The sequence below is a fragment of the Solanum tuberosum genome, unplaced genomic scaffold, assembly GCF_000226075.1.
Source record: "Solanum tuberosum cultivar DM 1-3 516 R44 unplaced genomic scaffold, SolTub_3.0 scf00272, whole genome shotgun sequence".
Lineage (NCBI taxonomy): Eukaryota > Viridiplantae > Streptophyta > Magnoliopsida > Solanales > Solanaceae > Solanum > Solanum tuberosum.
In genome coordinates, this window is record NW_006239194.1 from 255,666 (window position 1) to 268,335 (window position 12,670).

At 32.4% G+C, this 12,670-nt stretch overlaps 2 protein-coding genes and 1 long non-coding RNA gene across 4 annotated transcripts; 1 reads left to right on the top strand and 2 right to left on the bottom strand.

The window, feature by feature from the left end:
* Nucleotides 1-428: 428 nt before the first annotated feature.
* LOC102580447 (blue copper protein-like) lies at nt 429-2,525 on the bottom strand. The gene is made up of 3 exons (XM_006358225.2): nt 2,250-2,525; nt 1,039-1,470; nt 429-912 (listed from the first exon to the last, which is right to left on the bottom strand). Exons 1-3 carry the CDS (start codon nt 2,434-2,436, stop codon nt 533-535), a joined length of 999 nt encoding a protein of 332 aa, XP_006358287.1. The 5' UTR covers nt 2,437-2,525; the 3' UTR covers nt 429-532.
* A 1,003-nt stretch (nt 2,526-3,528) lies between these two features.
* Nucleotides 3,529-7,364, bottom strand: LOC102580790 (uncharacterized). Of its 2 annotated transcripts, XR_001474853.1 has the most exons (4): nt 7,002-7,364; nt 5,810-6,895; nt 5,607-5,729; nt 3,529-3,776 (listed from the first exon to the last, which is right to left on the bottom strand). It is a non-coding gene; the product is annotated as an uncharacterized lncRNA (long non-coding RNA). The 2 variants fall into 2 exon arrangements; XR_368172.2 differs by having other exon boundaries at nt 5,607-6,895.
* A 2,823-nt stretch (nt 7,365-10,187) lies between these two features.
* LOC102581132 (blue copper protein-like) lies at nt 10,188-12,434 on the top strand. The gene is made up of 3 exons (XM_006358226.2): nt 10,188-10,498; nt 11,430-11,861; nt 11,990-12,434. Exons 1-3 carry the CDS (start codon nt 10,312-10,314, stop codon nt 12,367-12,369), a joined length of 999 nt encoding a protein of 332 aa, XP_006358288.1. The 5' UTR covers nt 10,188-10,311; the 3' UTR covers nt 12,370-12,434.
* Nucleotides 12,435-12,670: the final 236 nt, after the last annotated feature.

The window sequence follows — 12,670 nt, forward strand, 5'->3', positions numbered from 1 at the left end:
GAAATGGACCATGGAAGCTCACCCACCCCCTTTTGGACATTTTTGCACCAATTATATATATATATATATATATATAATATAAATACATATCTTTTTTGGATTGTCAATAATGTTGTTCTTGTGATTGAAAATAAAAATAAAAATAAATCGAAACATCTATTTTGGACTAACTTTGTCCGATTGGGTGGGTTGTTGATATTATTATAATTATATTTTAGAAAGAAAAAAAATATGTTACGTACATCGCGTGATTGGAAAAGGAAAAGAAAGTAGAGTAGACATAACATTTACTAATAACTTTTTAACGTTGTTATTTAATTTTTATTTTTTTAAAATAGTCATTCTCATCGAGTTTCCAGTTTCACATATGAAGATTGATCATGACAATATCATGAAGTTTCACCTATAGATCAATATTAGATTTGTCATTTAAATACAATAAATTCAGCTTTACTAGTAAAAAAAAAGGATACAACAATACAAAAAAAAAAAATCAATATAAAATCTACAAAATTAAATACTATTGTACTCTTTAATTTAACAACCTAACTAAGGCAAATGACAAGAAAGTGAGTGGCAAAGCAGCAAGAACCAAAGATGGAGCTGAGGCACTTGGTGCTGGTGGTGAATTGACCGGTGAATCGCTCGATGGGACGGTGGGGCCGGATGGGGTAGACGCGGTGGAAGGCGTGGGGGCGGTCACGTCCGTGCCGGTGACATTGATGGCTAGTTTTTGACCCAATGAACAGTGTCTAGGGAATGTACACATATAGTAATGTTCACCAGAATTTGTGAGTCTAATTCTGGCTGGACCATTGCTAATTGTGTTTATTGGAGAAGTTGTGTTACATGAGTCATAAGATGCCTTGCTAACCATTGCAACATTGTGTGTCCCATTCACAAAATTGAAAACTACATTTAAAATAATAATAATTATAAATCGAGCAATCATAGATCACGATGAGTCAATGTCTATCATAATTGATAACCTGATAAAAATCGTAAAGAAAAATAATAGAGTTGAATATTAGTACTTACCAAGAGTATCTCCAACTTTGAATGATTTGCCATTAGCCCATCTTTGATAAGCATTTGGGCCACTAGTAGGAACACTCCAGCCCAAGTTATCTCCAACAATATAAGTTTGGGCTACACTAGTAGGTGCAGGTGCCGTTGCTGGAGCGACCGACACGGATGGGGCTGGAGCCATCACCGGGGTGGTGGTGGGTGGAGTGGCGGGGGCTGGCTGAGGAGCGGGAGACGCGGAGCCGGAGACGTTAATAGCCAATTTCTGGCCCAATGTACAATGGCTTGGAAAAGTACAAAGGTAGTAATGTGATCCAACAGAGGTCAATGTAATATTTGTTGGGCCATTAGTTGAAATTGAAATTGGGCTTGAAGTATTGCATGAATCAAAAGCTCCTTTTGACACTTCAGCCACACTATGTGATCCAGTTCTAAAGTTAAATACTGCATAAAAAAAAAGTCCAAATTAAATTTATTACATTAAAAAATTGCGAAAAGTATTGATTTTGATTTTTAAAACATATTTATTCTAAATTCACCGACTCTAAATCATGAATTTGGCATGATTGTTAGGTGGTGAGTATGGACTAGTATTATCTTACTATATACATAAAAGTTGAATGGAATGTAGTGTGTCTAAAAATATATATATAGCTGTCATAACTTTGTAAGTATTTGTCACTACATATGACAAAATATATACTACTATTAACTGAATAAAAACAATATAAGTGGGAAGGAATCTAGGTGCTAATAAATAAAGTAAAAGGTGGTATCACCCATTACCCATTAACACTATTTTAGAGTAAATAAACATAGGTAACGAAAAGCAACACAAAGTGGAAATTTTGGTCGAGTTTACATAAGATAAATACAAAATAAAACTTCTTAAGATAGGAGAATTTGTAATCTTGAATATAAATCAGGGTAGGATGACCAATTAGTATATAATTTAAACTCATTAAAAATTCATGTAAGATTGGTAACTTAAATAACATTCAATGAAATATAGTAACTAACATGATATCACATACTAAAATTCACTAAATAGTACTTCCTCCATTCTAATTTATATGATTCGTTTTCTTTTTAGTCAGTCCTAAAAAGAATGACATATTTTAATATTTAGTAATAAAATGATTTATAGCTAGAAGTATTTTTTATTTCTTAAATTCAGTGTCAAATCAAACTACATCATGAGACGAAGAAAGTAGTATACTAACCAAGAACGTCACCGACGGCAAAGGTTTTCCCAGCGGCCCAGGTGGAATAAGAGGCAGCGCCACCATTAGGAACGGTCCAAGCCAAAGTATCACCAACAACATGAGTTTGTTGTGCCATTGAAACATGTTGTAATAAAGCAAATAAAATTGCACCAAAAACAACTAAAGTACTAAACTTTCTTGCCATTTTGCACTATATGTTCTTTAAGATCAAATCACCCGTCTTTTTTGTTTGTGTGTGTGTTTTTCTCTCTTTGATAGAGTAGAAAAATAGTTGAGTTGATGTATTGTGGTGGCAATATGATTTCTATTTATAGAGGCACAATAAAGAGTTCTATTTTTCTTTTACCTTTTCCTTTTTGGGATTTGGTAAGTGGTGACTTGTTCAAACTTAGGATAAATTTGATTAAATGAGGAGAATAATAATATACTATAGTAAATTAATTAATGTTGCTGCTGACAAATGTTTTAGTTTAGATCAGTGATTTTAAAAATGTTTTTTGGGGCGCGCGAGTCTCGGGGTGGGGCATATCAGAAACGTTTCGAGGTGCAAATTGAAGACGTAGATCCATAGGGCGTAAGTCCTAGAATTTGTGACGTAAGCTCCAAGCGTAAAAATGTACGTCCTGAGAAAAATTTTTATTATTGGTTTTTTGGTTTTTGAACCATTTTTGCTTTAAATCATATTTTTTATTATTGGTGTAATGATATGTCTCAAATAGTACTTGTAATACTTTTCTTTTTTCATTATTGGTTATTAATACATTTCTCAAATAAAAATCATAATATTGTTTTCTATATGTTACAGGTTATTTATTAAAATTTATTTGTAAAATAATTGAAAGTTCTACCACTACAAGAAAAAATGCTATTAGGGACGAGAAATATGGTCCCTAAAAATCTCTTTCTGGTCCCCAAAAGTTGATAGCGACGGGAAATACCCGTCCTTACCGGCTTCGTCGCTAACGATCAATAGGGACGAGATTGAAGTACTGGTCCTTAAACGATTTTACGACTGGCGCAATTCTGGTCCTTATTACCCTATAGGGACTACATTTCTCGTCCTTAAGACCACATCTCAAGACAATTATAACTGGTCACTACAAGATTTTGTGACCAAAACTTTGGTCCTTAAAGTGTTTTAAAGACTGTAGCATCACTGGTCCAGAAAGGTGGTTTACAATTGCCAGAAAATGTGGTACCTAAACAATATATGCTCTCTCTTATCATATTTTTCTACAATACTATGAAATTTCAAATATAAATAACCAAATGCATATAAACAAAATCATCAGTCATATTAATTAAAACTAAAGATTAGCATCACACGTACATGTCGAATTCTTTTAAAAAATATAATCACGATATTGTTTACACAACTCATTTGCCTAAAGAACTAACATCTCTAAGTATACAAGTAATGAAATACTTTGCCAAACTGCCCTACAAAAATGATGACCAAATTGTCAAAACTTGTTCAAAATCTTCAAACTTGCATCTCGACTTGTAAATAGAAATCTCCAAATCCTGTGAAACATACAAAATAAATTTTTCTCAGAGAAAAGAAATGTGCACAATCTAATCATACAAAACACATTTCAATGTAGACAATAAATAAAATATTACATTCTAGATTTTTGATTCTTAGTTACATACTCTGCCAACTACATGGACAAAAATATATTGGTACTAAACAAGTGGACTAAACAATTAAATTTGCTCAAAAAAGTCATACAAGATACTGTTAGAGGGCACTATTATATATGCACCACCATTTTTATCCAAAAATTATCCACCGGTATTTGTAGGATAGCAATAATTTAGGATGAGGAGATGAATAAAGAAAATTCAAACTTCTGTTTGGTAAGATCTTTCAGAAGGTAGCAGGAACTGCTAGTTATTGAATACCAAGTATCTAACCTGTACAAACAAAATTTGAATGATAAATGCCTATATTGCACCAATTAGACTACAATTAAACTAGTATTTCTTCCAATAACAATTTCATATTATTCACCCTGTTTTCTTACCAAACTGCTAGCAGTATTGAAGGTAGAAACAACCAAAAAAGATTTTTAAAAAAATCACAGAAGGACGTGAAAGTTAAAACAGTAGTATACAATTAATTGGAGAACTTGTACTTTTCTAGAACTTAGCTTTTGCTCTTTTTGACCTCAATGTTCATATTCTTTCACTAATTTTCCATTGTTCTTTAGAAATGACAGTAATGAAGAAATATATTGAAATAATGGTACCAAGTAATAACAGTGGCTCGCAAGGCATGTGACTCGCAAGGATGACTTTTTTTACATCTTCATTTATCAGTCTTGAGCAAGAGACTGTCTATTAAAACTAGAGATCGTGTGACTGTTAACATATCACTTTAAGATACTTAAATGATCTATCTTGACATTACATGATTTTTTGATTAAATAAAATATTCCATACACTCAGCTTTACTATCGACACTTTAAGTCAGACACATACGGCATACTGTATAAGTCCTAAATTGTACATGTCAATAAGAAGGATGAAACTATTTTTTTTAATCAAGGTTATGCCACAAAGTGAAGGAGATTAGTTCAAAGCTGCAACATATTCTCTTGAGCACACTAAACAGTTCAACCGGGGCCAGGTTGTTCCTAACGCGCTTGCAGATGCAATTCTTGGCTCAAAATCTCCAGCCTACTTTTTTTCGGTCTAGGATAATTATTCGCACATCTATTTAAATCAAGCTGAAATGGTGCCTTCTATGTTATTTCTTACATTATCTTCTAAATAGTAAGGTGTCTGCAGTGTACCAACTACAACTAGGATAGGAACAGAAGATACAATAATTGAGGTGAAGCATAATACAACTCTATACAAATAAATATAGCACCAATGCCAGCAAACATGAATAATAAATAAAGCTCACTTGTTCATGGCCTCTATCTTAGCATAACCTCTTAGTAATTATCGTTTCTAATAGAAGTCGCCACTAAGATGGCCAACTCGAATATTTATAAAAAATTACGTTCAGTAGTCGAAGACAACTTAAAAGTACAAGAGTTACCATAAAAGCATCAAAGATAGACTTTTTCTTTTACCAACGAATGATAAAAGTTCAGAGAAGAAAACAGATTCTACGATTCAATCACATCTTCGAAACTGATATTGTGTTGTATTAGATTCTTACACTAGATACAACTACAACATCAGAGTTTTATCTAGTTATGGATGCTAAGTATCAATAGTAAACCAGTCAATTTGCATATTAATGTCCGTATGATATCAGTAGTGTCTGCACTACAGATACTCATTTCTCCACAGAAGTTAATTTCAAGCTGCTGACAGTTAAGCATAAGATATACATACCCATACACGTGCAAATGAAAGAGTAAGAGCAGCAAAAGAAGGAAATCCAAATCATGAGTTGATTCAATTGCCATCTTCTGGCACCACCCCCTCCTCTCAAATGTGCCACACGTAATGATAAAACTGAAAATGCAAAGCTTAAATGAGAATAAAAGAAGGGAATAATTTACTGCATGCATCCATAAGCTAATAGGAATTTAAACTTGAGATCATTGACTCATCAGCTAGCAATAGCATAATCTTCAGTTCTTCACCAATCCCAATTGTTTGAATCTCTATAAGGTTGCAGCTTAAAAGATTTCTGAGATGATGTTTAGCGATATTACACCTCAAGTTGGAACATAGCTCGAGAGTTTCATATTTCCTTTGCTAAACTTAGATGCATGCAAAACAACAATCACTAAGCAAGACTTACCTTAAATATTTAAGTTATCATAAGATGAGAATATCTACCCAAGATTTGCCCATATAAAAGGCACCTTCATCCCTTTTCTACGATTAAAGATTTGCCCATATCAAATGCACATTTATCCCTGCTTGATCCAGAGGCCAAAAAAAGGTGGAACATGTGTTATCCTATATAGATATAAAGCAAGGAATTTGCATACCAGCCATGGCTTGGTTACTATAATACGATAGGTCTATCAATAAGGACAAGTACAAACATGTTGAATTTGCAAACGAATTTAGTTGGGAAATGGGGCTTGACAACACTCCAACAATTTCAAAGCTTGTTCTCTGAAAAATGGGATTTAGTGCAACAACTACTTTAATTTTGAACTTAGTACTTTTACCCATTGTTTGTAATTTAATTACTAGGGAGAATTGAAAGCCTTGACAAAACATAAGTTATTGGCAAGTTCTTTTTTTGCTAACAGGAAAATTGGCCTTTCCTCTTTCTAGTTGGAAAAAAATAGTAGAGGTCTCTGCACAAATTAACTTCAATCCTGAATTCACCAGTGAAGATATCTAATTCAAAAGATGTTTGTCTTCTACTGCATACAGAATATCAATTGAATTTTCTAACTCCAAGATACCAATTTAGCATAACTATATTTATAATACTACACAAAAATTATCTTCAAATCCACAATTGCCAAAAACTTAAAATTGACCACCTCAACCATTAATAGGTTTCAAACAGCTAAGGAATAAAATGCTATGATTGATTACCTCAAGTCCCTGAACATAGACACAACTCACCATCTTATCGCAATAGATAGCATTAATGAAGTTATCACCAATTTGACAATATTTTTTCTTCAAATGTTCCTTTAAAAATTTCACCACTGGAGAAGCAATAAAAAAATATATTAGTCGATAAAATAAAATCAAACACATACAGCCATATTTAACACAAACAAAAGAAAATTAAATTAGGCAAAGCAAACTTACAATTTCAAGTTAATGTTAAGTCTCCTTGAACCATACTGGATCTGGAGTGAATACACGAGATTTTCTTTCCAAAAATCTTAAAGATACGACCTCTCCATGAAAATAACTCAATCACTTAATACCACAACATCAAAAAACAAAAATATAAAATTTCCAAAGCAAAAACACCAAATCGAAAACTCATGAAACCACGAGAATCAGAGAAGAAGAGTTATTAACGTAAATCGTGACGCTGAACCAAGAAATCAAGAAGAAATTTCAATCAAATCGTGGAACAAAGTTGTAAAAATGATGAAGATTGAGAAAAAGTTGAGAATGGGGAGTAAACCCTAGCTAGTCGCTAAGTTTCTGAACAGAGGAATGTTTATAATTCCTTTTTATATTTATTTGTAAATGATATAACTTATAAATATTTAGGGGAAAATTTGGTGGCATGTGGGTCCCGCTCAATTTAGGACCTTAACGACCAGTAGTTTACATTTTCTAGGACGAGATTTTGACCCTTCGTCATTAAATAAAATAAAATTGATAATTTGGTACCGGAAAAAAATCTAGTCGCTAAAAATACCCTTTTAGCGACCAGAATTTCATCTCGTCGCTAAATACTGGTCCCTAGTAAGCCTTTTTCTTGTAGTGTACTTTTGCTTATTTTCTTAGTAATAAAACTATAAAATTGAATATACATGAAACTACACCCGTAGATCCATATATAAGACTTACGCTCCGTGTCTCAAAACTTACATTTCGCCCCATACTGCATAAAACGTCTCGCCTCACGCTCCCACCTTTTAAACACTAGTTTAGACCAATATATGCTAGGTGCAAGAGAATGGTTGTTAGCTAGTGAAGTTGCTGATATATAATAGAGCAACTTCATTAGCACTATATGCAGGTAACCCTCTATAACCTAACATGATCTTAAGTGATTTAATTAATTTGGAGCCATCCATTCTCTCACACTTGTTATAACACAAATTTTAAAAATACTTTTTAAAAAATATGTTTTCCACGAAAAATGATTTCCTAAAAAAAGTTTTCAAAAAATAAGTGAGTCTCTAACTTGTTTTTTAGTGTTAGATAAGTAAACATGAAAATATTATCTCAAGAGTATTTATAGGTTATCTAGTAAAACGTCATGGAGGCAGATAGGAATGGGAGTGGAGGTTCGGGAGTGGCAGGGGATGGGATGGTTAAGGGGTGAGGGTTGGATGAGTGAAGATGAGACAATTCGTTTTCCGTATTTCTATTAGAGAAGTCATTTTCCTCATTTTTAAGAAGCTTGTTTTACTAGAGAAATATTTTCCAAACATTTTGATCAACCAAACATACGAAAATTGAAAAACATTTTCTCGAAAAATGCTTTCCTCGATATCAAACACATACAACTACTCCAACTTCCCTAAGTACGGTGCAATCTTTGAACTCAACAAACATGAAAACATTAATTGAATATGTTACCTTCGTACTCCTTATATCTTAAATTATCTATCATAATTTTTAAAATATGAATCAAAAAACTCTAATTAAAGGTGAAGATATCCAATTAGCCCACCGGCCATACCTTTTGAAGGCATGTGAATATGCTTGAGGTATTGTTTGTGTATTTGGTATATCTGAACATGCAAGTTTAACAAGCATCATTAGAATTTGGAAGTGGTGCATTTGATTTCATGTGGTACCTATTATTTCTCATCAGTACAAGTATAAAATCACTCGGTCTATTAAAATTTAGAAAAAAAAAATATATATTTAAAGATTTTATTTTTATTGAAATTTGACTTTAGAAATTTCATAATTTTTAACCCACTTTATTGACCATTAAATCAGACGCTTGATGCTGATGCATGTCTTTTTTATCTCTATCTCTCTCCATTTATGCATAGGACAAAAGAAAGACATGGTATATCCGAAATTCACTCTTCTTGCTCTTACAACTAGTAAAATTTCACAATCTTAATTAGAGTCGAAGATAAAACTATTTACCACTTGAGCAATCTCTTCTTGTCTATAAATGCTTCGATATGTTTATTAATCACCATAACAGTTTAATTAACACCCAAAAAAAATAAAATACAATTGGAAAGATCTAAAAAAAAAAAAAAGAGTATAGTCAATAATTGGTGCAAAAAAGTCCAAAGGGGGTGGGTGAAGTTCTAGGGCGTAACGCGGCAGCCTAAAAAAGGCTAAAGTTCCCTTCTCCAATGGTTCATTTATTTTCTAGAACACACGCCCATTTCACATCTAATAGGTCAACTTCATGACCAAAAATAATTTAAATTACTCACCTATATGTTTCATGTTTGTAATCCTCTAATTGGTTAATAATTGGTCAAAGTCAAATGTTAATAATGTGATTTGCAAGAAATTGAAATGGTAATCTAGTGTTTAACACTTCATAATTCAATACTCCATCTGGTTCATATTAGTTGTCATGTTTCGCTTCTCGACAGACTAATTATGTAAACTTTGAATGGTATTATATATTTTGTCATCAAGTTGACATTAAGAAAATTGCAACTTATAGCACTTATTGTATAGTTTTTGAATATTTAGATTTTAAATCTAAGCATATTTAGTTAATTTAATTCAATTTAGTTTTAAAAAATTGTCAAATTGTCCTAAAAAATAAAATATGACAGCAATTAATTTAAAATGGAGGGAGTAAAAATTAAAAAATCAAACTGAAACGAACATGCTCGCTTAAGTGTAAGGTTACAATCTTACTAAACAAACGATATATATATAGAGAGAGAGAGTTGTATCAAAATGTTCTTTAATTTTGTAGTTTTAAACATGTCATGTTAAAAGTTGGAATTAAATTAAAAGAGTTGTCAAAAAAAGAAAGAGAGATTTTTTTTAACTGATTAAAAAAGAAAGCAAAACAAATGAATTGAAACGGAGATTTCAAAAATCAGATTTGAGTGAAGCTTGAATTGAAGTTTCAACTTGTGTCTGATCATAACTTTTAGAAAGCATATTTGCTTTTCTTAAGAAATAAAATAAAAAACAAAATCCTAATCCCAAACAATTTCAAAATTTAAACTAGTATAACTCGGTTTACAATAGTATATTATTATCCTTATCATTTAATCAATTTAATCCTAAGTTTGAACAAGTCACCCTTACCCCATCCAAAAAAGGAAAAGGAAAAAGAAAAATAGAACTCTTTATTGTTCCTCTATAAATAGAAACTTCATTGCCACCACAATACATCAACTCAACTCTTTTTCTACTCTATCAAAGAGAGAAAAACACACACAAAAAAAAAAGAGACAGGGGTGACTTGATCTTAAAGAACATATAGTGCAAAATGGCAAGAAAATTGAGTACTTTAGTTGTTTTTGGTGCAATTTTATTTGCTTTATTGCAACATGTTTCTATGGCACAACAAACTCATGTTGTTGGTGATACTTTGGCTTGGACCGTTCCTAATGGTGGCGCCGCCTCTTATTCCACCTGGGCCGCCGGGAAATCCTTTGCCGTCGGTGACATTCTTGGTTAGTATATACACTGATAGTATAAAGATTTATATATACTACTTCCTTCATCTCAATTTATGTGTCGTATACGGAGTTTAAGAAAGAAAGAAACACTTTTGAAATTTGTCTAAAATAAGTCACTGATATGTTTGTGTAGCTAAAATGAGCATTTTAAAGTTAAATCGTCACTAATTATAAAAATGTATCGTTCTTTCTCGGACTAACTAAAAAAAGTGAGTTATAAATTGAGATCAAAGAGTACCATTTAGTGAATTTTGATTTGTGATATCATGTTAGTTACTAGATTCACCGGATGTTATTTAAGTTACCATACTTACTTGAATCTGTAATGAGTTTAATTTATATACATCGTCAATGTAAAAAATACTACCTTATTATTAGGTCACTTTACCCTAATTCATGTTTAAGATTACAAATTCTTACATCGTTTTTTTGATAATATAAAAAACGACCTAATAAATGATCGGATTGTGTAGATACTTTTGCTATCACCTTCAAAAATTTAAACTCAACTAAATTTCCACTTTGTATTACTTTTCGTTAATTATGTTTAGTTTACTCTAATAAAGTGTTAATGGGTAATGGGTGATAACACCTTTTGCTTTTTTTACTACCACCTAGATTCCTTCCCACTTGTATTGTTTTTATTTAATTAATAGTAGTATATATTATGTTATATGTAGTGCCAAATACTTACAAAGTTATGACAGCTATATATATTTTTTAGACACACTACATTCCATTCAACTTTTATGTATATAGTTAAATAATACTAGTCCATACTCACCACCAAACAATCATGCCAAATTCATGATTTAGAGTCGATGAATTTAGAATAGATATGTTTTAAAAAATCAAAATCAATACTTTTGGCGGTTTTTTAATGTAATAAATTTAATTTGGACTCTTTTTTATTTTTCTTTTGCAGTATTTAACTTTAGAACTGGATCACATAGTGTGGCTGAAGTATCAAAAGGAGCTTTTGATTCATGCAATACTTCAAGCCCAATTTCAATTTCAACTAATGGCCCAACAAATATTACATTGACCTCTGTTGGATCACATTACTACCTTTGTACTTTTCCAAGCCATTGTACATTGGGCCAGAAATTGGCTATCAACGTCTCCGGCTCCACCTCTCCCGCTCCTCAGCCATCCCCCACCACTCCACCCACCACCACCCCGGTGAGGGCTCCAGCCCCATCCGTGTCGATCGCTCCGGCAACGGCACCTGCACCTGCTAGTGTAGCCCAAACTTATATTGTTGGAGATAACTTGGGCTGGAGTGTTCCTACTAGTGGCCCAAATGCTTATCAAAGATGGGCTAATGGCAAATCATTCAAAGTTGGAGATACTCTTGGTAAGTACTAAAATTCAACTCAATTTTTTTATTTTTTTTACGATTTTTATCATGTTACCAATTATGATAGACATTGACTCGTCGTGATCTATGATTGCTCAATTTATAATTTTTTTTTTTAAATGTAGTTTTCAATTTTGTGAATGGGACACACAATGTTGCAATGGTTAGCAAGGCATCTTATGACTCATGTAACACAACTTCTCCAATAAACACAATTAGCAATGGTCCAGCCAGAATTAGACTCACAAATTCTGGTGAACATTACTATATGTGTACATTCCCTAGACACTGTTCATTGGGTCAAAAATTAGCCATCAATGTCACCGGTACTGACGTGACCGCCCCCACGCCTTCCACCGCGTCTACACCATCCAGCCCCACCGTGCCATCGAGCGATTCACCGGTCAATTCACCACCAGCACCAAGTGCCTCAGCTCCATCTTTGGTTCTTGCTGCTTTGCCACTCACTTTCTTGTCATTTGCTTTAGTTAGGTTGTTGAATTAGAGAGTACTACAATAGTGTTTGATTTTAAGACTTATGTACCAATAAAGTTGATTTTTATTTTTTTTAATTCTAGCTAGATATTTTATTTTATTTTTGGCGTTGATTTTTGTTGTAATCATGACATTTCAAATTTTTCAATATTCTTCTAGCCTTATTAATTTGAAAATTTGTGACAAAACATCATTTTGTTTATTTAAGTGTATTTGTCATGCATGACAAGATTGACAACTTTCGTATGTCGCCGAAAATATTTTAAGATACAAAAGTTTGAAAAGAAATTGAAATTAACGATGAATAACTT

Coding starts and splice junctions, on each gene's coding strand:
- LOC102580447 (XM_006358225.2), bottom strand. CDS start 2,436: ATGGCAAGAAAGTTTAGTACTTTAGTTGTTTTTGGTGCAATTTTATTT. Junction 1,471..2,249: donor TGCCGTCGGTGACGTTCTTG/GTTAGTATACTA, acceptor TTTTTTATGCAG/TATTTAACTTTAGAACTGGA. Junction 913..1,038: donor CAAAGTTGGAGATACTCTTG/GTAAGTACTAAT, acceptor TTTTAAATGTAG/TTTTCAATTTTGTGAATGGG.
- LOC102581132 (XM_006358226.2), top strand. CDS start 10,312: ATGGCAAGAAAATTGAGTACTTTAGTTGTTTTTGGTGCAATTTTATTT. Junction 10,499..11,429: donor TGCCGTCGGTGACATTCTTG/GTTAGTATATAC, acceptor TTTCTTTTGCAG/TATTTAACTTTAGAACTGGA. Junction 11,862..11,989: donor CAAAGTTGGAGATACTCTTG/GTAAGTACTAAA, acceptor TTTTAAATGTAG/TTTTCAATTTTGTGAATGGG.